General features: G+C 39.4%; 2 protein-coding genes across 4 annotated transcripts in view; one reads left to right on the plus strand and one right to left on the minus strand.

Moving 5' to 3' along the window:
* Window positions 1–22482, plus strand: part of LOC146401057 (uncharacterized) — a 499586-nt gene that overhangs the window by 204072 nt on the left and 273032 nt on the right. Inside the window, exons 8-9 of one of the 3 annotated variants that reach the window (XM_084973440.1) lie at window positions 13938–13998; window positions 16511–17100. The exons of the other annotated variants lie outside the window; for them this stretch is intronic. The gene's annotated coding sequence lies outside the window, so the exon portion shown is untranslated. Of the gene's footprint in view, window positions 1–13937; window positions 13999–16510; window positions 17101–22482 lie in introns of those variants that run through there. 3 annotated transcript variants of the gene reach the window in all.
* LOC100515676 (small ribosomal subunit protein uS11) lies at window positions 13493–13953 on the minus strand. The gene is given in 3 exon segments (XM_013989397.3): window positions 13493–13556; window positions 13558–13857; window positions 13859–13953. Coding segments are annotated over 3 exon segments (450 nt in total). The 5' UTR covers window positions 13945–13953.

Genomic DNA, 22482 nt, shown 5'->3' on the forward strand with positions numbered 1-22482 from the left:
AATAATTTTAATAGCAAAGTGGATGACCAACATGAATAGCTCTTTTTAAACAACTTAAAAAAATAGACACAGGGAAATATATTCTACCTCACAAAGGAATAAAAACATGGAGTGGAAAAAATGTGAATTCCATCTTTTGTCTACCAGACTGACAAAAATTAAAATGTTATACCCAGATTTTGGAGGAAAGAGGGGAATAAGTCTGTAGTTGGGTATGTAAATTACCACAGACAATATGGAGGGGAAATTAGATAACATTTATCAAAACATACATTGGCTATTCTATGACGGGTTTCTTTCACTTAGCACAATATTTTCAAGGCTCATTTATGTTCTAGCATGTATCAGTACTTCAATCCTTTTGGTGGCCAAATGAGACTATTCTTTGCCCATTGGATGGTCTTGGCACCCTTGTTGAAACCAGTTGACAATAGATGTGTGGGTTCTTTCCTGGAAGCTTGATTTTATTTCATTGATCTATACATTTATCATTGTGTTACTACCACACTGTTTTGATTACTATTGCTTTATAGTAAATTTTGAAATCAAGAAGTGTGAATTCCCCTACTTTATTTTTTTATGACTGGTTTAGCTACTCTGTGTCCCTTGCAATTTCATATGAATTTTAAATTTAGCTTGTCAATTTCAGTAAAAAAGTTAACTGGGATTTTGATGAGGATTGTGTTGAATCTGTAGATAAGTTTTGGAATATTGCCATCTTAACAATGTTAGGTTTTCCCACCCATAAACATGGAATGTTTTTCTAATTATTTAGAGCTTCAATTTTTTCCTGAATGCTTTATAGTTTTCAGAGCATAAGTTTTGTACTCCTGGAGTTCCTGTTGTTGTGGCTCAGTAGGTTATGAGCCCAACTAGTATCCGTGAGGATGTGAGTTCAAGCCCTGTCCTTGCTCAGTGGGTTAAGGATCTGCTGTTGCCATAAGCCATGGCATAGGTCACAGATGTGGCTTGGATCTCTTGTTGCTGTGGCTATGGCCTAGGCCCTCAAGGGCAGCTCCAGTTTGCCCCTTAGCCTGGGAACTTCCATAAGCTACAGGTGTGGCCCTAAAAAGAAAAAAAAAAATTTGCAGTCCTTTGTTAAATTTATTCCTAAGTATTTTATTCGTTTTCATGCTTTGTACATGGGATCGTTTTCTTAATTCCATTTTCTGACTGTTCACTACTAGTATGTAGAAACATAGTTGCTTTTTGCATGTTGTTTTTGTATTTACAAACTTTTGAAACTCGTAAGATTTTTGTTTATGTCTAACGGCTGTCTTAGAATTTTCTGTATACAGGATGATGTCATTTGCAGGCATACATAATTTTACGTCTTCTTTTTCCATTGTGTGTATGTACCACATCTTCTTAATCCACTCATCTGTTGATGGACATTTAGGTTGTTGCCATGTCTTGACTATTGTGAATAGTGCTGCATTGAACATACGGGTGCCTGTATCTTCTTGAATGAAAGTTTTGTCCGGATATATGTCCAGGAGTGGGATTGCTGGATCATATGGTAGTTCTATATTTAGTTTTCTGAGGAACCTCCATACTGTTTTCCATAGTGGTTGTACCAATTTACATTCCCAGCAACAGTGCAGGAGGATTCCCTTTTCTCCACACCCTTTCCAGCATTTGTTATTTGTAGACTTATTAATGATAACAATTCTGATTGGTGTGAGGTGGTACCTCACTGAAGTTTTGATTTGCATATCTCTAATAAGTTGTGATGTTGACACAAATTATTTTCATGTGCCTGTTGTATGTATTCTTTGGAGAAATGGTTAATTAGGTCTTCTGCCCATTTTTCAATTTAGGTTGTTCGGTTTTTTTTTTTTTTTTTGCTGTCGAGCTATATGAGTTGTTTGTATGTTTTGCAGATTCAGCCCTTGTCAGTTGCATCATTTGCAACTATTTTCTCCCCTTCTATAGGTTGTCTTTTAATTTTTTTATGGTCTCCTTTGCTGTGCCAATGTTTGTAAGTTTAATTAGGTCCCACTGGTTTATTTTTGTTTTTATTTCTATTGTCTTGGGAGACTGACCTAAGAAAACATTTGTAGGGTTGATGTTAGAAAGTATTTTGTCTATGTTCTCCTCTAGGAGTTTTATGATATCTTAAGTTTAAGTCTTTAAGCCATTTTGAGCTTATTCTTGTGCATGATGTAAGGGAATGTTCAAGTTTCATTGATTTACATGCAGCTGTCCAGGTTTCCCAGCACCACTTGCTTTTTCCCATTTTATGTTCTTTCCTCCTTTATCAAAGATTAATTGACCATAGGTGTCTGGTTTTATTTCTGGGATCACTCTTCTGTTCCATTGGTCCATATGTCTGTTTTTGTACCAGTACCACACTGTCTTGATTACCTTGGCTTTGTAATATGGCCTGAAATCTGGGAGAGTTGTGCCTCCTGCTTGCTCAGGATTGCTTTGGCAATTCTGAGTCTTTTATGGTTCCATATAAATTTTTGGATTGTTTGTTCCAGTTCTATGAAAAATGTCATGGGTGATTGGATAGTGGTCACATTAAATACATAGATTGCTTTAGGTGGTATGGCCATTTTAATGATATTAGTTATTCCAATCCAGGAGCATGGGATAGCTTTCCCTTTCTTTGAATCCTCTTTAATTTCCTTGATTAATGTTATAATTAATTATAGTTCTCAATGTATGAGTCTTTCACCTCCTTGGTCAGGTTTATTCCTAGGTATTTAATTTTGGGGGGTACTATTTTAAAAGGTTTTTTTCTATATTCTGTTTATAATATTTCATTGTTAATATACAGAAGTGCAACTGGTTTCTGAATGCTAATCTTGTATCCTGCTACTTTGCTGAATTTGTTGATCAGTTTGAGTAGTTTTTGTGTGGAGTCTTTAAGGTTTTCTATATATTGTATCATGCCACCTGCATACAGTGACAGCTTTACCTCTTCTCTTCCAATTTGGATACCTTTTAAATGTATGATTGCTGTGACTAGGACTTCCAATACTATGTTGAATAAAAGTGGTGAGAGTAGGTATCCTTGTCTTGTTCTAGATTTTAGTGGGAAGGCTTTCGGTTTCTCTCCATTGAGTATTACATTGGCTGTGAGTTTGTCATAAATGGCTTTTATTATGGTAAGAGATCTGGTTGATTTTTATTTGTTTTTCTTGCCTAGTTGCCTTAGGTAGAACCTCCAGTAAAATATTGAATAGAAGCGATGAGAGCAATCATCCTTGTCTTTTTCCCGATCTTAGGGGAAAGATCTTAGTCTTTCACAGTAAGTGTGATTTTAGCCATGGGTTTTTCATTGATACTCTTTATTAGGTTGAGGAATTTCCTTTCTGTTAGTTTTCCAAAAGTTTTCATCATGAATGGGCCTTTGATTTTGTCAAATGTATTTGCTCCACCTATAAAGATGATCATGTGGTTCTTGTCCTTTATTCTAGTATTATAGTACACTACATTGACTTTGTATGTTAAGCTAACTTCACCTTTCTAAGATAAATCCACTTGGTCATTGTGTAATGCTTCTTATGTGTTGCCGGAATGAGATCCTGCTGTATAGTACAGGGCACTATGTCTAGTCACTTGTGATGGAACATGATGGAGGATAATGTGAGAAAAAGAATATATATATATATAGACTGAGTCAGTTCTTTGTACAGCAGAAATTGACAGAAGATTGTAAATCAACTAAAATAGAAAAAATAAAAATCTTAGAAAAATTTAAAAAAAGAATTTTGCTTCTATATTCATAACAGATATTGGTCTGTAGTTTTCTTATGATGCCTTGGTCTGGTTTTGGCATCAGTGTAATACTGGGATCATAGAATGAGTTAGAAAGTGTTTCCTACTCTTTTATATTTTGGAAAACTTGTAAAGGTTGGGTATTAATTCTTTACATGCTGGTAGAATTCATCAGTGAAGCTGAGTCCAGGCTTTTATTTATAGGAAGTTTATAAATTACTTATTCAGTCTCTGAATATACGTATATTAAGCTTTCATACTTCTGAGTCAGTTTTTATAGTTTGTGTCTTTCTAAGAATTAGTCTACTTCACCTAAGTTATATAGATCATTGGCATACAGTTTTTCATAGTATGTCCTTATAATCTTTTTATTTATGTAAGGCTGGAAGTTATGTCCCTTCTTTAATTTCTGACTTTAGTAATTTTAGTCTGCTCTCAGGAGATTCCCTGAGATGGTTAACTCTACATTTTCAGGGATTTGTCTACTAAACTCTGGTTTGCATGTGTTTAAGTAGTCTTCCAGCCATTATTGCATGCAAAGCCCTAAATTTTATGGCTTTGAGTCTTGATCAGGTCATTTCAGTGGGAGGAAGCAGGGGTGGTTAGTAAGAATTTGTATGGGAAAGCCACATCCCCAAATGCTGTGTGACTTTTGAGAGGTCCTTACGCTTAACTATTCCCTGGATCTCCTTTTCCTCAGACTCCCAATCTTATCCTCTCCAAGTCCCTGATCTTCTGATGAAACCATCCACAACTGTCCACGAGCTATTATGAATGCATAACTCTAGCCAGCCCTCCTAGGTAGAGTAGATAACTAGATGTAACCCTGAATTCTCTCCCTATGTACTTCAGGGCCTCCCTGCTTATAGTATGCATTGTCAAATCATAGAAGACCATTCATAACCATAGTTTAACCTATGTCTTCCTTAATCAGCTGGTAATGGTGAAGTCATCATAAGACCACATATGTGGATTAAAGGAGAAATAGCAGTGCACCAGGAATAGAAGCTCTGGTAGTGTGAGCCATGTGATTATGAAATCTGATGGTTCTCCAGGACTTGTACAAGTCCCTTTTTTCATGTACAACTATTACTCAAGATGAAATATTACTTTGCATACTCACCTTTATGGCTTTGGGGATTAGATACCACTACATTTATAGTGGGTATATCTGATTACAAGATTACTTTGTTATCTCATTGCTAAGCAAGAAGTCTTTGCTAAGGCTTCAAATAAGATGTATCTCTCAATAGAAAATTCGACTAAGAAAGCACAGTTTTGTCTCTATACTCTGGTGACCTATACTGAGATTCTTTATCAGGTCTTGCCATAGTTTCCATACAACAACCTGATCTGTCACAGACATTTCAAGCACCATTGATTCTCTGGCATAATTCTCCTTGGGTTACAGCCTGGATCCAGAGAATTTTCTTTCTCTCTGTATATGTGTGTTTTTTTTCTTTTTAGGGCCGTAGCCACAGCATATGGAATTTTCCAGAGCCATGGGTCAAATCAGAGCTGCCCCTGCAGGCCTAAGCCACAGCCCTGGCAATGCCAGACCTGAGCCACGTATGCGACCTATACCACGGCTTGTGGCAGTGCCACATCCTTAATCCACTGAGTGAGGACAGGGATAGAACCCACATCCTCATGGATACTAGTCAGGTTCTTAACCTGCTGAGCCACAATGGGAACTCCCTTTTTCTGTCTGTTTTGTTTTTCTTTTGCTTTTGGCTCCAGTCAGTCTAGCTGCCTTATGTGTTACTTGGTAAATGAGCCAGAGGCCCACTCACCGTTTATATGCATTATCTTCGAAATCCAGTAATTTTTCTTGTTAAGCGGGGAAGAAATCCAGTAACTTTCCTTTCACTTTGGAGGAAATATCCCAATAATCTGAAGGCAACTGGATCCCAAGAAAATTCTGAGGAGGCTATTCCCTGAATTTTCATAAGGTTTGTCTGTCAGCTTCTGGTATGTGTTTTACCAAGTGTTCCAGCTATATTTTAGTGCATAAAAACCTCTAAAACTGGAGTTCCCATCGTGGCACAGTGGAAGCAAATCCAACTAGGAACCATGAGGTTGCCAGTTTGATCCCTGGCCTTGCTCAGTGGGTTGAGGATCCAGCATTGACGTGAGTTGTGGTGTAGGTCACAGACGCGGCTTGGATCTGGCATTGCTGTGGCTCTGGTGTAGGCTGGCAGCTCCAGCTCCAATTAGACCGCTAGCCTGGGAACCTCTATACGCCATGGGTGCAGCCCTAAAAAGACAAAAAGACAAAAAAAAAATCTCTAAAACTTACAGTTTTAAACAGTTTTTACTTTTGCCTCCACAGTGCTGCAGGTTGCTTGGATTCAGCTGAAAAGTTCTAGCTTGGAGTTTCTCATGTGGTTGCAGCCAGAGGTTGACTTGATTGGGTGTGCAAGATAGCTTCTTTTTTCCATGTTTGGCGTATAGGCTGGGGTAGATGGAATAACCAGGATGCACGGTCATGTCCTTATCCACAAGGATATTCTGTGTGGCCATCTTGGGCTTGCTCATGGCATGGCAGTTGGACTGGCAGCTGGCTTCCTAGAGACTGAAGCAGAGGCTGAAAGCTTCTTCTGACCCAGCATGTCAATGTGGCATCATCACATGGTAGTTCATTAATGCTCCAGTAGGGCAATCGGATTATCAAGTTCTCTTGTTGACAAAGATCCGGAGAGCTGATAAAGCCCAGAATGAGATAATTTAAATGTACTGGCGTCTCTGTCAGGTGAAAGCAAACTATTTTGGTCATCTCTGCTTATTGGAGGATGGAAAATGCATTTTCCAAATTATTATTAGATCAATCAATAATAATCCATCGTAATTCTCCCAAACCGCCATGTTTTATGCACAGGCCAAGCAGGAGAGTTAAATGAGGAAAGTAATAAGGATTCCTACATTCCCCCCCCCCCCTTTTTTTTTATGGAGACATTACTTCTGGCAGTTCACCAGAAACAAACTATTTCTGTGTATTTCTACTTTGGTAAAGATATGCAGTAGAGAGGCTTCTAACTAGACTTCCTATTATAGGAGTTCGCATTCCGTAGGTCTCGTAGCCAGTGTAGACTCTGTGAATTGTCCAGTAACTTAGAAAGGGTTCCCTGGACCACAGAGCCAGAGGGAAGCAGGAGAAAGGAAAAGGGAGTGCGTCAGAGAGGAAGGGAAAGCAAAAGCAGAGAGGAGTATTATCAGCCCAGCCCCAGGTTCTGCTGCTTCCTTGTTTCTACTATTCTGCCTCATCTTAATTCAGAATTAATTTTAAAGTAAGAGAAGAATTGCAAGCCTGGAATAAGGGACTTTCTCCCTTGAATTAGTTGAGAGTAAATTGCCAACATAATGCCCATTACCCTTAGATGCTTTAGTGTGTATTTCCAACAGCCTCCTTCATAACCATGACATAAATGTCTTAACCAAGAAAACTTATTCCACATGCATTACTGACACCCAACCTCAAGGCTCCATTCAGTTATGCCAGTCATGCCAGTTTATAGCAAAAGGATCCAGTCTGTCATCTCATGTTGCCATTAGTTGCCACGTCTTTTTATCCTCTTTCACTTTTTAGCTGTTCCCTAGGGTTTTCTTGATTTTCATGTCCATGACATTTTTGAGATTAAAGCCAGTTATTTTGTATAAGTTTCCTTAATCTGTGTCTGATGTTTCCTCATGATTAGATTCAGGTAGGAATATCACAGAAGTGACTCTGTTTTCTTCTCATTGCATCCTATCAAGTAGTGCATGACTTTGATTTGTTTCATTATTGGTGAGGTTAACTGATCACCTGAAGAGGTGGTGACTGTCAGACTTCCCACTTTTTACTCTGGAATTAGTAAATATTTTGTTGTGAGTTAATTTGAGATAATGTTTCTCGTCAAACTGAAAATATTTCATTGATGAATTATGTCATTATGGACTCATGAATTGGCTTTATTCAAAGGGTTATATATAATTAATTACTGTTATTTATTTTATTGTGAAAATTGTGCCGGATTTGGCTTTCACTGTGTGCCTTAGAGCTGGATTCTGTGTCTCTGTGAAACAACATCACTTTTAAGAACCTCCTTACTTTTTGGCAGAATAGGATGTTCTAGGTTCATCTCGTATTTTCTCAGTGCCAGCCTTGGTATTAGCCATTCTTCCAAAAAGGGATGGTTTCTTAAAGTGAAGAATGATTTTTAAAAAGCAGTGTGTGCGTGCCCTATATGTCTGCATTGATATTTGAGGATTTCAGCTCCTAGACACGCTCAGTTGCCAGAGCTAGAGAAGACACACACACACACACACACACACACACACACACACACACTCACACACTCTCACACTCACACCTATATTTATTTCTGTATCTACATAGCTTCAAAGCCATGATTTCATCCCTGTAGTTCCAGTTTCAATCTAACACCATAGGGTTCATTGAACCATAAAGTTCAATCTAGTTTTCTTCCTTTATATATTTGTAACTACCCTACCTCACAGTGAGAAACCTGGCTCCCATCATCTTTAATATATTTATTTGAACGATCTTCCCATATGGAGCCAATCTTACTTTGCTGCTGCTCCCCGCCACCACCCCCCCACCCCTCGCATGGGTGGCCTCTCCCTTTGCTTGGCTCTAGACCTTCCTTCTCCTCAATCTACTCCCTCCCCCACCACATGCACACACCTTCTAGTGTAGGTGCATATCTTGCTCAGCCACAAATAATCAATTTTGGATTGAATTGTTTAGCAAGTGGAGAAAGGGAGAGGAAATAGGGAAGGAATGGGAGAGGAAGAAATGAGAAAGGGAGAAGAATGAGAGGTGGGAAAGGACAAATCAAAAAGGGAAAGAGAAAATAGAAGAGGAAGCTAAACTCCACCGCTTCTTTACAGCCCAATGACTGCTTGTCCCACTGGACACTGTCAGAGAGGCTGTACAAAACTAGTGCTGGTCTGGACACTGTTCTGGGAGAGCAAGAACTCCTTCCTATCCCCTGTCTCCCATTGGGCAAGGCAGTACATTAACTGCCATGTACTTCTGCTTTCATCACCTGATTTTTGCAAACACTATCCAGAGAAGCCAGAGGCTCCACAGGTCTGAGCAGGCTGGGGTGGTCTCTCTCTGTTAGGAGGCCCTGCACCTCAGTATGAAGCAGTGGCAGTAGCAACAGCTGCAAATGGGCTCAGTGACACACAAGCTGCTGCTACCACCATTCTGACAGGAAAACAAGACATGAATGAATCTAGAGTAGTCATTAAACAGAACTAGTACATCCATCCCTTTCCTGAGAGGAAAAACATGCACGTCTAATTCTTCAAGCTCGTGGCCAGATGCAATTTCCCAGAATGTTAATAAACCAAGCTATAGTTCATCTCTTGCAGTTTGGCCCAGAGTTGTAATTATTGCCCCAAATCTTCTTCCTCTACCGCCTATTTTATATTTCCCCCTTATCAGAAGGCACCATAGCAGCCCGGATTATTTTCAGTGGAGTGACTTCCAGCTTCAGTGCTTTGAGCCCTTGGTTACCTTTTCTCGAGGACCAAGGTTTCTGCTCTTGTCCACTTATATCTATCTGGTCATGGAAGGATGAAGAGAACGCACAAGGCCTCCTCTGAGTTCTTCATGGCCACTACAGTTGGTTACTCCAGTCTCTGCCTCCTGGTCATCTGAAATGAGCATTCTGCTGTTGCCCACTTGCAGTGGCCATTGCGTAGGGAAATGTCATGAGAAACCATGGTAAATCCTAATTCTACATCTGGGTTTTCCAGATTTGTATATTCCAGCTCTTGGGGACATAGCATCAGTTATCAGCCATTGGTTCAAGGCATACGTGCATCCTGGAGGGCAGAGTCCAAATCCTACAACATATGTCCCTTCAGCTGGCACCTTATCTGAGTCTGCAACCGCCATTCCTTCATTTTATGCAGCTGGCCCATAAAAACTGACCTGCGGGAATTTCCTCTTCTGCTTGCTTGATATAAAACAACATAGTGACATTAGAAGGCATATGTTAAATATGGCAAAGCCACATGATGGAAGGAACTGAAACACATGAAGGAGATCACTTACCACTTAGGAAATTATTTTGGATTTTATTTGAGTAATAAATAAACTTTGTGTTTTTGTCCTTGTGTATTTGGGGCATTGCTCGTTAAATTAGCTAGTATTACGAGTAATGCAGTGCTTCACTGAGGCCAAAGCTCTGAGTTAAACTCACACCTTTATAGAAACTCAAAATAACAATGACATGAAAATTAAGCCATGGTGCATCTTAGCTGATCCTTACCTAGTCTCAGACTGTTCACAACTGATTTTGAACTTTAAAATATAACATGGTAAAATATAACATGGTAGATCCAATAATGTGCATAATGTTGGCAGTTTTAATCATGTAGACACTTCTAACCTGAATTTGCTAGAATTATAACCGTCATTATCCACAGTGGCACTCATATGTGCCCCATCTCAGACCACTTTGTTGGGACCTGTACAAAGTGAATCATAAGTACCTCCTGTCTTTGTGGGGGATGTTACTCAAGGAGGCAACACTGACAGAGAAAAGTTCGCTTTCATTTGTAATGATGATGTAGCACATGCAAAATAAAATAACATGTGTACTGCACATACTGAATTACTAAATTCTTTTTTTTTTTTTTTTTTTTTTTTGTCCTTTTGCTATTTCTTGGGCCGCTCCCGCGGCATATGGAGGTTCCCAGGCTAGGGGTCGAATCGGAGCTATAGCCACCGGCCTACGCCAGAGCCACAGCAACGCGGGATCCGAGCCGCGTCTGCAACCTACACCACAGCTCACGGCAACGCCGGATCGTTAACCCACTGAGCAAAGGCAGGGACCGAACCTGCAACCTCATGGTTCCTCGTCGGATTTGTTAACCACTGCGCTACAACAGGAACTCCTTTCCTAAATAATTTTTGAAAGCAACTTTGATTTTGAAGAAACATGGGGGAATGTGATTATTCTTCATTACTATTGACTTCTGTATGCCTTAGGTCAGTTGTTCTCAGCGGGTACACTTTTTTGTTTGTTTGTTTATTTTTGTTTTTTAGCCACAGCCACAGCCACAGCATGGGGAAGTTCCCAGGCCAGGGATCAAACCTGCACCAAAGCAGCAGCCCAAGCCACTGCAGTGACAATGTCACATCTTTAACCCACTGCACTGCAAGGGAACTCCTCAACTGGTGCAATTTTGCCCTTCCCCTGCCCACCCGCTGGAGACTTTCAGCAGTTCAGTCCAAAATGTCAGTAAGTATTGAGGAATACTAATTTAGGTTATGATATTTCAAATTTTTTCCTTTAATGTAGCTTAATTTGAGGTTAAAATCCAAACCAAAACAAGCCAAAGAAAGACAACTAAAACCACTACAAAATGGGGGGGGGATAAAATAAACCTAATTGTCAATTTGCAGTTATACTATTCTGATATCAAAATGCCTCTAGAGAAATCTGTCACTCTTCTGTATATATTACATTACCTGTAAGAACAGTAAAGGCAACATCATTTTTATGTTTGTTCTACACTCCTGTACATTCTTAGTTTTGGTTTTCAGCATGAGCATCGAGTACCAGATGTCTCCCAGGTTTGACATCTTCATAAAACTCTGCCATCCAAAGTGTGGTAAATGCAGAAGTCTGCTTCTAGCAAAGGAAAATCCGCAAACACATGCATGAACAGAGGCAGTGATCCCAAGGGCTGTGATGGGGTGACCACATCCACATGTGACTCTCGGGGCTGGTGGGAAGAAAGCCAGAATCTCTGGGTGTCTTGCCGAGGGTTCCCAGCTGTTCCAGATGTTAGGTAACACCTAGAGGTCCCATATGTCTATGGTTTTGCTTAGAGCTACTCTAGGATTAGAGAATAGAATTGTGTGAGTGTAAACTCACAATGGAAGGAAGCACAACATGTACTTTCTTGCTGCCTTAATTTAGACTCTATTGACTTTAGAGAACCTCACCCTATCCTCACAAACCTGGCAAACATAAAAGACAAAAGAGCCTGGGCCGCCTTTTTTTTCCTTCTCCAAGTATATTCAAGTTTGGAGAAGTGGTTTAGACTTGTCAGTCAGGAAGAAAGTTGGTCGTAGCCCTCCTGTTCAGGGCAGTGTGACACAAAAAATTTCACACACATGTGGGGATACAAGTAAGATGGCTCCTCTGAAGGATGTCACTATTTTTCACCATGTATGCTAGAGAAGGAACAATAAAACAAACAAACAAACAAACAAAAAAAAAAACCTGATTCCTCCTGGAGTAATTCTTTAAAAGCCAAATGGTTCTATTTAAAAGCTTGTCATTTGTAAATGCAGGTAAACATCCCTGACATGGACTAATTGCCAGGCATAATAATTTAGAGAAATACTGAGAAGGAAAGTAGGGCTCTAACTTTCAAGGACTTAGTAATGTGTAATGATGCTAATAAAATCCTTCTAAAGAAAGAACCTTCCAGAAAATTGTTTTGGTGTTCTGAGGCATAATTGGCAGCACACATCTTAATTTTAAGTTCTGTGTTAAAGTCATTAAAGTAGTTTGTGGTAATTAAGTAGCTTTTAAATATCCTCAGATGTGGTAATTTTACTGCTCTGCTAATTTTCTAAGCAAACCCATTCTTTGTAGATTGTGTGAAGGAAATTTTTTAGCTCAGATTAAGAGAATGGATAAAAATGAGAAATTAGAAGAGTTGTCAATTAACAAGATATAAGACCCCATGCAAAAGAGAGGTTTCACTGAAAACAGGATGTTGAACTTGGCAAGTGAGGAGTTAGAGGTGACTTGAGGGGAAAGGGCAGCAAGCCTGCGGTGGAAGGAATGGAGAGGCCCCAGGGAGGTGAGGAAGCGAGAAGTTTTGAGATGGAGGAGACTGAAAATGGAGCCCAGTGATTTTGCCATTGCTTTCTCTGGGGAGATGAAACTACATGGCCACCTTAAAGCTGATGAAAATTGTAGATTTGGAATAGTCATTCACTGCGGCGAACACAGAAGAACGCTGACTGGAAAAATTTAAGGATGGCCATTTTACATTGAAAACCATAAAACCACAGAAGTAAAAAAAAAAAAAAAAAAAAAAAAAAAGGAAAAGAAAAAGAAAAAATAAAGAATGATAGGACATAAAAAAAAAAAAAAATCATGTTAACACATCTGGGACCTGTATCTATTAAGGCAAATGTCTGACTCAAATTTTGCTTTGCTCAGTTCCATTTGATCAGTCTTCACATGATGTGTGGCTTCCTTCCATCTCAGCATTCTAGGTGAGGTGACCTCCACCTTAGCCACACTGCAGCATTAGACCCTGGTCTTGCCTTTTAAGATCTGGTTTGTGGGAGTTCCCATTGTGGCGCAGCAGAAACGAATCTGACTAGGAACCATGAGGTTGTGGGTTCGATCCCTGGCCTTGCTCAGTGGGTTAAGGATCCAGTGTTGCCATGAGCTGTGGTGTAGATTGCAGGTCGCAGATGTGGCTCGGATCTGTCGTTGCTGTGGCTGTGGTGTAGGCCAGTGGCTACAGCTCCAATTAGACCCCTATCCTGGGAACCTTCATATTCTGTGGGTGTGGCCCTAAAAAGACAAAAAACAAAAAAACCCAAAAAACTTGTTTGTTACATGCCCATAAAATTTAGCGGCCACAGCATGCCTGCCTTCCTTCCATCCGTCCTTCTTTCCTTTGTCTGTCTTTCTGTCTTCTTTTCTCTCTCTCTTTTTTTTCTTTAACATGAAGTCAGTTCATTAACAGAAAATAATTTGAGGAGTCCTATTCACAGATGGCAACCATGGCGACCCCCCTTCCTGCAGGTGCTGTCAGAGGGGATGGGGTGACATCCTCAGTAGCCCAGTCTTCATTCCTGAGTGAGTGAGGGCTCTGAGGGATCACTGGGCCCCTAGTCCAGGGGTCTTGGTCCTGTGTCCTCCTGTCGCCCTGAGTTTGATGTGGAGGGCAGTGAGGTCCTGCTCCTTGTGCCTCTGAGCTACATCCTGGGTGGCCAGCATGGCAGCATATGGAGATGACTCATCTCCATCAGCCTTCACCTTCATCCCACCAGCCACACAACAGATGGTTTCCTTGCCAGAGAGGTCAGTGACATGGACAAAAGTGTCACTGGAGGATGAAAATATGTGACACACCAAATGCATTTTCCACTTCAGCCACCTGAGGACCAAGGCTGATGACCTGTTCTTCCCTCTTTTCTTTCTTCTTGTGAGGTGCCATTTCTGTGAGTCTCCTCCAGCCTCCGCCACTGGAAAGCCCGCAGCACCTTTTTCAGTAAGGCTGTTTATTATTCAAAATCTAACCTTTAAATTAGTTTGTAATATTAATTTTTCACTTGCAGATAATCACAGGATTTTGGGGAGAAAGGATGGGAATAAAAAATGGAAAATACAGATACAGCATTAACCAGGCAACATGTTTTGTGTCAAACTAGAAAATTATTCATCTTAACCCAATCTGGGTCAGAGAGCCAAGATTATTTGTTTTCTTTCCACAATTTAACTGCCTATTAATTAATTAATTAATTTTCTATTTATTTTTCTTTTTTTAGGGGCATACCTGTGGCTTATGGAAATTTCCAGGCTGGGGTTCTAGACAGAGCTGCAGCTGCCAGCCTATGCCACAGCTGCAGCAACACCAAATCTGAGCCACATCTTTGACCTACGCTGCAGCTCACAGTAACGCCAGATCCTTAACCCTCTGAGCAAGGCCAGGGATTGAAAATGCATCCTCATGGATACTAGTCGAGTTCTTAACCCACTGAGCCACAAGGGGAATGCCTAACTGCCCATTTTAAATAAGGCTCTGTCGATTCAAGGTCCACCAGCTTGTCATTCAGATATGTCTTGGGTTTAAATTACTTTAAGGGGTCAGTGAAGAAAGATTATGTTAGGTGATAACAGTATAAATAAGATTAAAGAATGAGTATTAAGCTACTTGTGAAAATAAAATATTTTAACACCTGCGCAAGAAGTTAATAAGTCTTTATAGCATACAAACTAATGCTAATGTAAAATACTCCAAAAGTCCTGCCGTACAGAAGTCCTGTATTCAATTGGAGATAATAACAATGCATCTTGTCAGTTTCATCTACTCCAACATTAAATATATATTAAATATATTAGATTCAATAGTGCAGAGATTCTCGACATGACCACTTCTCGGTATCACCTGGATAGCTTTTAAAAAGCTATTCTGCAGAGATTCTAATTTAATTGATTGGAATAAGGCACTCACGGTCCTTAGATTAAAAATCTCCCCAGACAATTTTATGGATAACTAAGTATGAGAACAACCATGATAGCACATTGTGAAAGCAGATATCTTGGTCACAAGCAGCATTTTAGAAAATAAAATACAATGTACATATATATGTAGTGAGGGAACTCAATCTGAAAGTTTTGTGATGGTTATATTTGTGTCGGATATAAGTGTTTACCAGTTGCTATGCAAAGTATATTTTTAACTCTAGATTATGCTAATCCAGTCGTAGGGAAGTGGGCCTCTTACTCACAAACTGAATTAATGAGGTTTATGTGAAATTATTTTTCTATTCATTAGTACCTTCCTAGGAAATCGAAATGGCTCTGAGAAGGCAGTTGTGTTTAGAAGCTAAGAAAACAGATTCTGGAGCGAAACTATCTGAATTTGAATCCCTGATCTGACAGTAACGGGCCTTAGTGATGGTGGGCAAATTACTCAATTTCTCTGTACCTTAGTTTCTTCAGTTGTGAAATAGAGAAAATAGTACGTGCTACCTGATAGGATTGTTATTAGAATTAAATGAGTTAATGTTTATGTTGCATTACAGTGGCACACCATGGTAATATGTAAATTTAAATATATTTTTATTAAATAAGATAAAAAGAAACAGCAAAACTTTATTCTAGATTGCAATATATTTCACTGTCAAAAGAACATAGCCAGGAGTTCTGTTGTGGCTCCATGCTAACGAACCCGACTAGGATCCATGAGGATGTGGGTTTGATCCCTGGCCTCACTCAGTGGGTTAACAACCCAGCGTTGCCATGAGCTGTGGTGTAGCTGGCAGACATGGCTTGGATCTGGTGTTGCTGTGCCTGTGGCATAGATCGGTGGGCTACAGCTCCAGTTTGACCCCCTAGCCTGGGAACTTGCATATGCTGTGGGTGCAGCCCTGAAAAGACAAAAACAAAACAAAACCCACCATAGCCAAAGCATGGGATTTAAAACCAATAATTCACTGGAGAAAGAGGTAACTAAAATCAAATCTAATTTCATATTAAACTGACTGCGAGAAAAAATATCCTAGAAATGTTGAGTGAATATGTTCTTAGTTGGTGCCTGTTTGCAAAAATCTTTAAATTTGCTTTATCTGTTATTTTAGTGCATGAATGCTTTACTATTTAATAATGAAATGATTTCTGTCTTTATTTCAATCAAAATGGGATGTGATACGCTGCCTTGTGAAAGTTGCGTGGACATCTTGTAATCTTGTACTGCACTGGGTTCCCCAGCTGAACGAGCTTCCCTGGAAGGGGTTTCATTTAGAGCTTTTCAGGTTTCAAGTTAAACTCAGAAGCAGGAGGAGTGAGTAAAATTTCAGTTGCTGTAGTCACTTGGTAGATGTCAGTTTCGGATTTGGGAAATTATAGGCTCCGTGATAAATATTTCAGGCTGCTGAGTACAATGAAAAGTAATTAAAGCAGCTATGACAACAGGTGCTGTATGGGGGAAGTGGTGCCTTTTATCATGAGGTTGTGGGTGCATGTGCTAAATGTGCTCATCATTTTCTCTTTTCTTCTAGTCACTGAATACCCTGGGGAGATTCTTCTATTGCCAGCATTTATAGGATATAATGAAACCACATTAAATATGTATCTGATTGCTACCAACTGTGTAGAAAGCGTATGCTAACTATGGTTATGTACGAACAGCGAGTTAGACTCAGACCAGTGAAGTTCAACTTCACTGGGACTTCTTTGTGTTGACCCACGGGACTTCACTGTTTCATTGACCTTTAATTCAAGCATCAGATATCTCTTCAGTTGTTTGTTTGTTACGAAAACTTTAAGAGGGCTGTAATAAGATATTTACTTCTTTTAGACCTGTGCGTTTCCATATAGGGAACTCCTTACCATATGGCATATGAACAGTGGAAAATGATTTTAATCTTATCAGCTTTAAGTACATATTTCTTTGGAATACTGAACACCATTATTTCACAACTTTTCTCATTTAACTCCATCCAACTCATAGACTTGTCCTTAAAAACAAAACGGAAAGGAGTTTTATACAGTGGTTCAATTTCGTTGATAAGGAATTATGTACATATTAAAATATCCAAAACGAGGCAATGGATAAGAGAGAGTTTTGTAAAATAAAATGCATAACAAATGACTTCTGATTATGCTTTTAAAAAACTTTCTTTTCTGAAAGGTTAACTAAGAAAATATTTCTAATCTTTGACTTTATACTTGAATAGAAGATGATTGTAATCGAATGGTAATCAAACTGCTTCTTTAAATGTAGAAGTAACTTATATGTATATATTATCCATTTTTTATTATGACTTTCCTTTGCACAAGGGTACACGGATTCAGGAGTCATTTCTATGTATATATAGATCAGTACTTGTTCATCGATGATAACTCTGTGGTATAGAGTTGGGTTTACTGACCTCAGAAGGAAAAAAGCATTTAAATCTGATAATGCATAGTAATACTCAATTTTCAACTACAAGAAGGATTTCTAGACAGCATTATTATTGACATTTGGGGCAGATGCCCACTTGTGGTGAGGGCTGTCCAATGCATTGTAGGAGGTTTAGCAGCATCCCTGGCCTCTACCCACTAGATGCCAGTTGCGCCTCTCCCCCCGCCCAAACAATGACACTAACAATGTCTCCACACATTGTCAAATGTCCCTGGGGGGCAAAAGCACTCCCAATGGAGAACCACTAGCCTAGAGCCACAATCCATTTGGGACTGATGCTCTACTTCATTCCTGCTAGCCTTTCTCTCTTCCTCGTCCACACTGTGAAGAACCTGGAATCCCGTCCCTGACCACTGAGCATGATGTCCCTAACTGGTCCGATCACCACTGCCTCTGACTTAGATTCTGAGTAAGCTTCTCCCAAACGTTTCTTCCCTGGGCTCCACCTGCCCACAGGGAGAAGAATGTAACACCTCCTAAAACATCCCACCTGGTGTCCTTTGCCACATCTGTGTCTATCCTGGTCTGTTTCTGAACTGCGTTTCTTCCCCAGTCCTTCAGCCAAGTGGCTACCTCTCCAAAGTCTAGTCTAAGGCCTAAATACCTGCTTTCTGTTGCTCCCATTATAGTTTTTGTCCATATCCCAAGATATGAGCCTTTGTAACACCAATAATGACACAAAAACATGTTTAACAAGCAGGCTATAGCAGCCTCCTAGACAATTTCCAAAGCATCTCTACTTTCCTTTAAAAAGTCCTGTTAAAGCTTTGGCATCCATCTGTTAGTTTAAACCCCCTTCCAAAGTTTATTTTCTGTATTATCCCTTGGGGAAATATATCACATAAAGTAGTACCTCACTTAATATTTAATATGCATTAAAGCACCCTTTTTTTTCAAATTCTAGAGTTTGAGTTTTAGCATTAAGGACTTTATAAGTAAGATGATGTCCTCTGTCATACTCAAACCTGAACCTCCACAGTCTTTAATGACTGCCTCCACAGGTTTTATATTCCCATACTTGTGTTTTTCTTTATCTATAGTTGATCAGAAGCACTTTTCTTAATTATTTCAGTTGTTATGAGCTTAATACTTTCTTATCCTATGCTTGTTTTAGGCTTGGCAAACAAAATTGCATGCAATTTTCCAATTTTGTTCCAAACACAGATCCACCAGGGTTTTACTTTGTTTCATTTTATAAGAGTATTATTTTCTGTTATGAACAATCTTTCTGTTGATTCTGATTTTGAATGCCAGGCTATATCAGACAATTGCATTAAAAAACAAAACCAGGAGTTCCCATCATGGCTCAGCAGAAATGAATCTAACTAGTATCCACAAGGACGCAGGTTCCATCCCTGACCTTGCTCAGTGAGTTAAGGATCCAGTGTTGCCATGAGCTGTAATGTAGGTTGCAGACATGGCTTGGATCTGGCATTACTGCGACTGTGCTGTAGGCTGGCAGCTGCAGCTCCAATTCAATCTGTAGCCTGGGAACCTCCATATGCCGTGGGTGCGGCCCTAAAAAGACCCCCCCCCCAAAAAAAAAGTGGCCAGGGATTGAAACCTTATCCTCATGGATACTAGTCGGATTCGTTACCACTGAGCCACAATGGGAACTCCTCTAGCAGCCACTTTAAAGTAAAAGAAACAGATGAAAATAATTTTAATAGCATATTTTATTTATCCTACATTGTAATGCCCAAATATTATTATTTTAATATGTAATCAATATAAAATTATTAACTTGATATTCTTTTTTAAAAATTAAGTCTTTAACATGATGGAGGATAATGTGAGAAAAAGAATATATACATATATGTATGACTGAGTCACTTTGCTGTACAGTTGAACTTGACAGGGCACTGTAAATCAACTATAATGGAAAAAATAAAAATCATTATTTAAAAATTAAATATTTAAAACCCAGTATGAATTTTACACTTTTAGCACATCTCAAATGGGGCTGTGTTTGTTTCAAGTGCTTAATAGTCACTTGTGGCTTAAGGGTACTGAATTAGCACAGCTCAAGAAACCTCATAGTTGTATTTAGGTAACCTGTATTTTAAAGAAGATCCTGTATCGTGCCATTTTTATCTCATTTTTAAGATTCTTCTAGCCTCGAGTAATTTCATGTTAGAATGATGCAGCTTTGCCTTAGTCATGTTGTGAGGAATTCAGGGATTGATGGGGACAGGAACCCCCCCACCTCTACTAGTGGCCATCATAATAGGCACAGGCAAAGTTAGTTAGGAATTCCCAAGGGGAAGATGAAACCAAGGGCCGAAAGTCGAGATTTCAGAGCTAGCTGCTCCTGCTCCACTGCAAATCCTAGAATTCTCTTTTCGGAGGAGATTAGTGATTGCCTTACATTTCTCACGGCAATTTGGAACTGGGCACAAGTGATTTTCAGTATAAACCTTTCCTTTCTTTCCTAACATCTTTTTTGTGGTGAGTTTACTTCCTGAAGAGTATAGACCCCAGCTTCCTCTTTTTTTCTGTGAAGATTAATCCAGTGAGTGTTCTGGGAGGGGACAATTAGTCTTTCCCCACCAATGATCTCCATCAGCACCCCTTACCAAACTGATGCTGGAAATGCAACAGCATAGGTAGCAGCAGACTCCCAACCCTACTGCTGTGCAGTTGTCCCTTTTCTACTTAGAGTTTCTAGCATCAGTGCAGTTTAAACTAATCTTAGAAGCAAAATTAAGAGGTTATTAACAGTTAGCTGGACAAGAACACCAGCCTCTCACAGCAACCAAGACTTATGAGACAGAACTGGTTCACAAAATGGGCAACAGAATGTGTTAACCAAAACACAAAGAAACTAGATATTTACAATGAAGAGCTTAGGCGAGGAATGCTTTGACCTGTAAGCTGTTTCAGGATAGCTGTGCTGTAATCACAGGGTTTTGTGGAAATAAGTAAAGGATAATTGTAAGTTTTGTGATTAAATCTTGTATTTGCTGAAATTCCATTACAAATTTAGATTCTACCAATTGAGTTAAGACAGTTTGCAGGAATCTAACACATGTGGAAATGTGCACAGCAGAATATCCTGAGCGTTCATTCTCACCCCCAGATGAAATCTTTAAAAAATTTTTTCCCTTTTCTTTATTCCTCCTTCTTTACCTATATTTATAACTCAAAGGAAGATGTAAGTTTAAAGGAGATAAGCAGAGTATAGGGACTAGGTTTATGTTTCAAGGCCCCTTAGGTAATTGAGGCTGACATTATGACTTGGAGACCAATGGAAAGGCCCAGCAAAGACAGCTGAGAGGACATAACGAGATAAAACAAGTATGATGCAATGACTAGGCACACATTTGATTTTGTGCTTCATACCAAGCAGGCTGACAACTAGAATATGGAGTCCCATCTAATTTTGAACAGATCTTAGAAAAGAGTTCGCTATAAAGTAACTTATTCTCCTTATTCTGTATGCAACTTCATCTTCTAAGAGCAAAGCAGATGCTAATCTGGGAAGCAGTTCAGCTTGATTTCTAAGCACGGAGTGTTCTGTTCTGAGAAATTTCCCTAATTTGTCACAAATAGTATCACTGAGACTAGGTCCTGAGCAAAGCAACAGCAGCAACCGAAAGGACACTGCGAAACGCAAGCAGAGAGCAGAGACATTTGTCCTTTTCAGATGGAACAGTGCTGTTCTTCCTGCTGCCTCCCTCCCCTGATGAAAATGCTGGAAAGCCCAAGGAAATAGAAATAGTTTTTAATAATTTTAATCTAGTCCAGTTCTGATTATTGGATTTTTTAAAATAATTGTTTGGGAAATTTAAGCATAACTGGCTTGCAACTAGAAAACTTAAAAGCAAGCAAACAAACAAACAAAAGGTAAACTCTGAATGCTGGATGCTTCCCTCTCTTTACTGCCTTGATTTCTTCCAATAAGGAAGACCAGGAGTTCCCGTCGTGACGCAGTGGTTAACAAATCCAAATAGGAACCATGAGGTTGCGGGTTCGATCCCTGGCCTCTCTCAGTGGGTTAACAATCCAGCATTGCCCTGAGCTGTGGTGTAGGTTGCAGACGCGGCTCATATTCTGCATCGCTGTGGCTGTGGCCAGCAGCTACAGCTCTGATTAGACCCCTAGCCTGGGAACCTCCATATGCTGTGGGAGCGGCCCAAGAAATGGCAAAAAGACAAAAAATAAATAAATAAACAAATAAATAAATAAGACCAGAATGGGAGATTTTTATTGACATTCCTCATGATAATATTTCTAGGAAAATCACAAGTCAGCCGACCCCTGTTTTTTGTGTTTTTTTTTTTTTTTTTTTTTTTTTTTACTATCCTTAAAACTTATTTAAAAATTGTATATAAAATATCAGACCACTTTCTAATTCCTTCCACAACGGCTTTTTGCCTAAATTATTAGACAAATCATGGAGAAAATATTTTGCATCTACTTAAGAAGGAACTTGATTTTACCTGGATAATTCATCCTTTGCCCTGGGCTGACAGCGAGAGGGCCAAGCTCTCCATATGCTGAACAACATTCCACAATGGCATAAGCACACAGACACGTCTGTGGCTGTTACTACTTGTTTCTGTCAGAGACGGACATTTTCACTTCTCAAAACTTTCTTGCATGTTTTTTCTTTCCTTTTCTGTATAGATTCTGCTGATCAATGGCAATATACCAACAAAAGTTTAGTAAGACTTAACTAGTACTTAAAAAGGCATGACATCGTTTTCCATTTCCTGTGCATGGTCATTTCTTTAAAAAAACAAAAACAAAACCAAAAAACAGTTCCTTAACATGGTCCTGCATCTGAGGTCCTATGAGAGGCTTATTTTAATCAGTCAACCTGGGTTCAGCATTATCCAATCACATCATTAAATAACCTCTGCTTGTAAATAGTATAAATTTGTAAATGATATAGCATGCGAATTGCCAGATGCCCCAAACTCTAGTATAGTCCAAAACCTGTCCATTAATCTGCTTCCTAGACCAGTGTTCTTATTATTAAATCCTTTGTTTCACTTACTAAATAGGTAGGAACATTGTCTACATGAGGCTACTCTTTAAAGGGAAACACAACCTTTATGC

The sequence above is a fragment of the Sus scrofa genome, chromosome 8 (assembly GCF_054392235.1).
Source record: "Sus scrofa isolate SSC_HxYL_T2T_F1_AM1 chromosome 8, Sscrofa_HxYL_maternal_Yorkshire_Landrace_v2.0, whole genome shotgun sequence".
In the NCBI taxonomy this organism is placed as follows: domain Eukaryota; kingdom Metazoa; phylum Chordata; class Mammalia; order Artiodactyla; family Suidae; genus Sus; species Sus scrofa.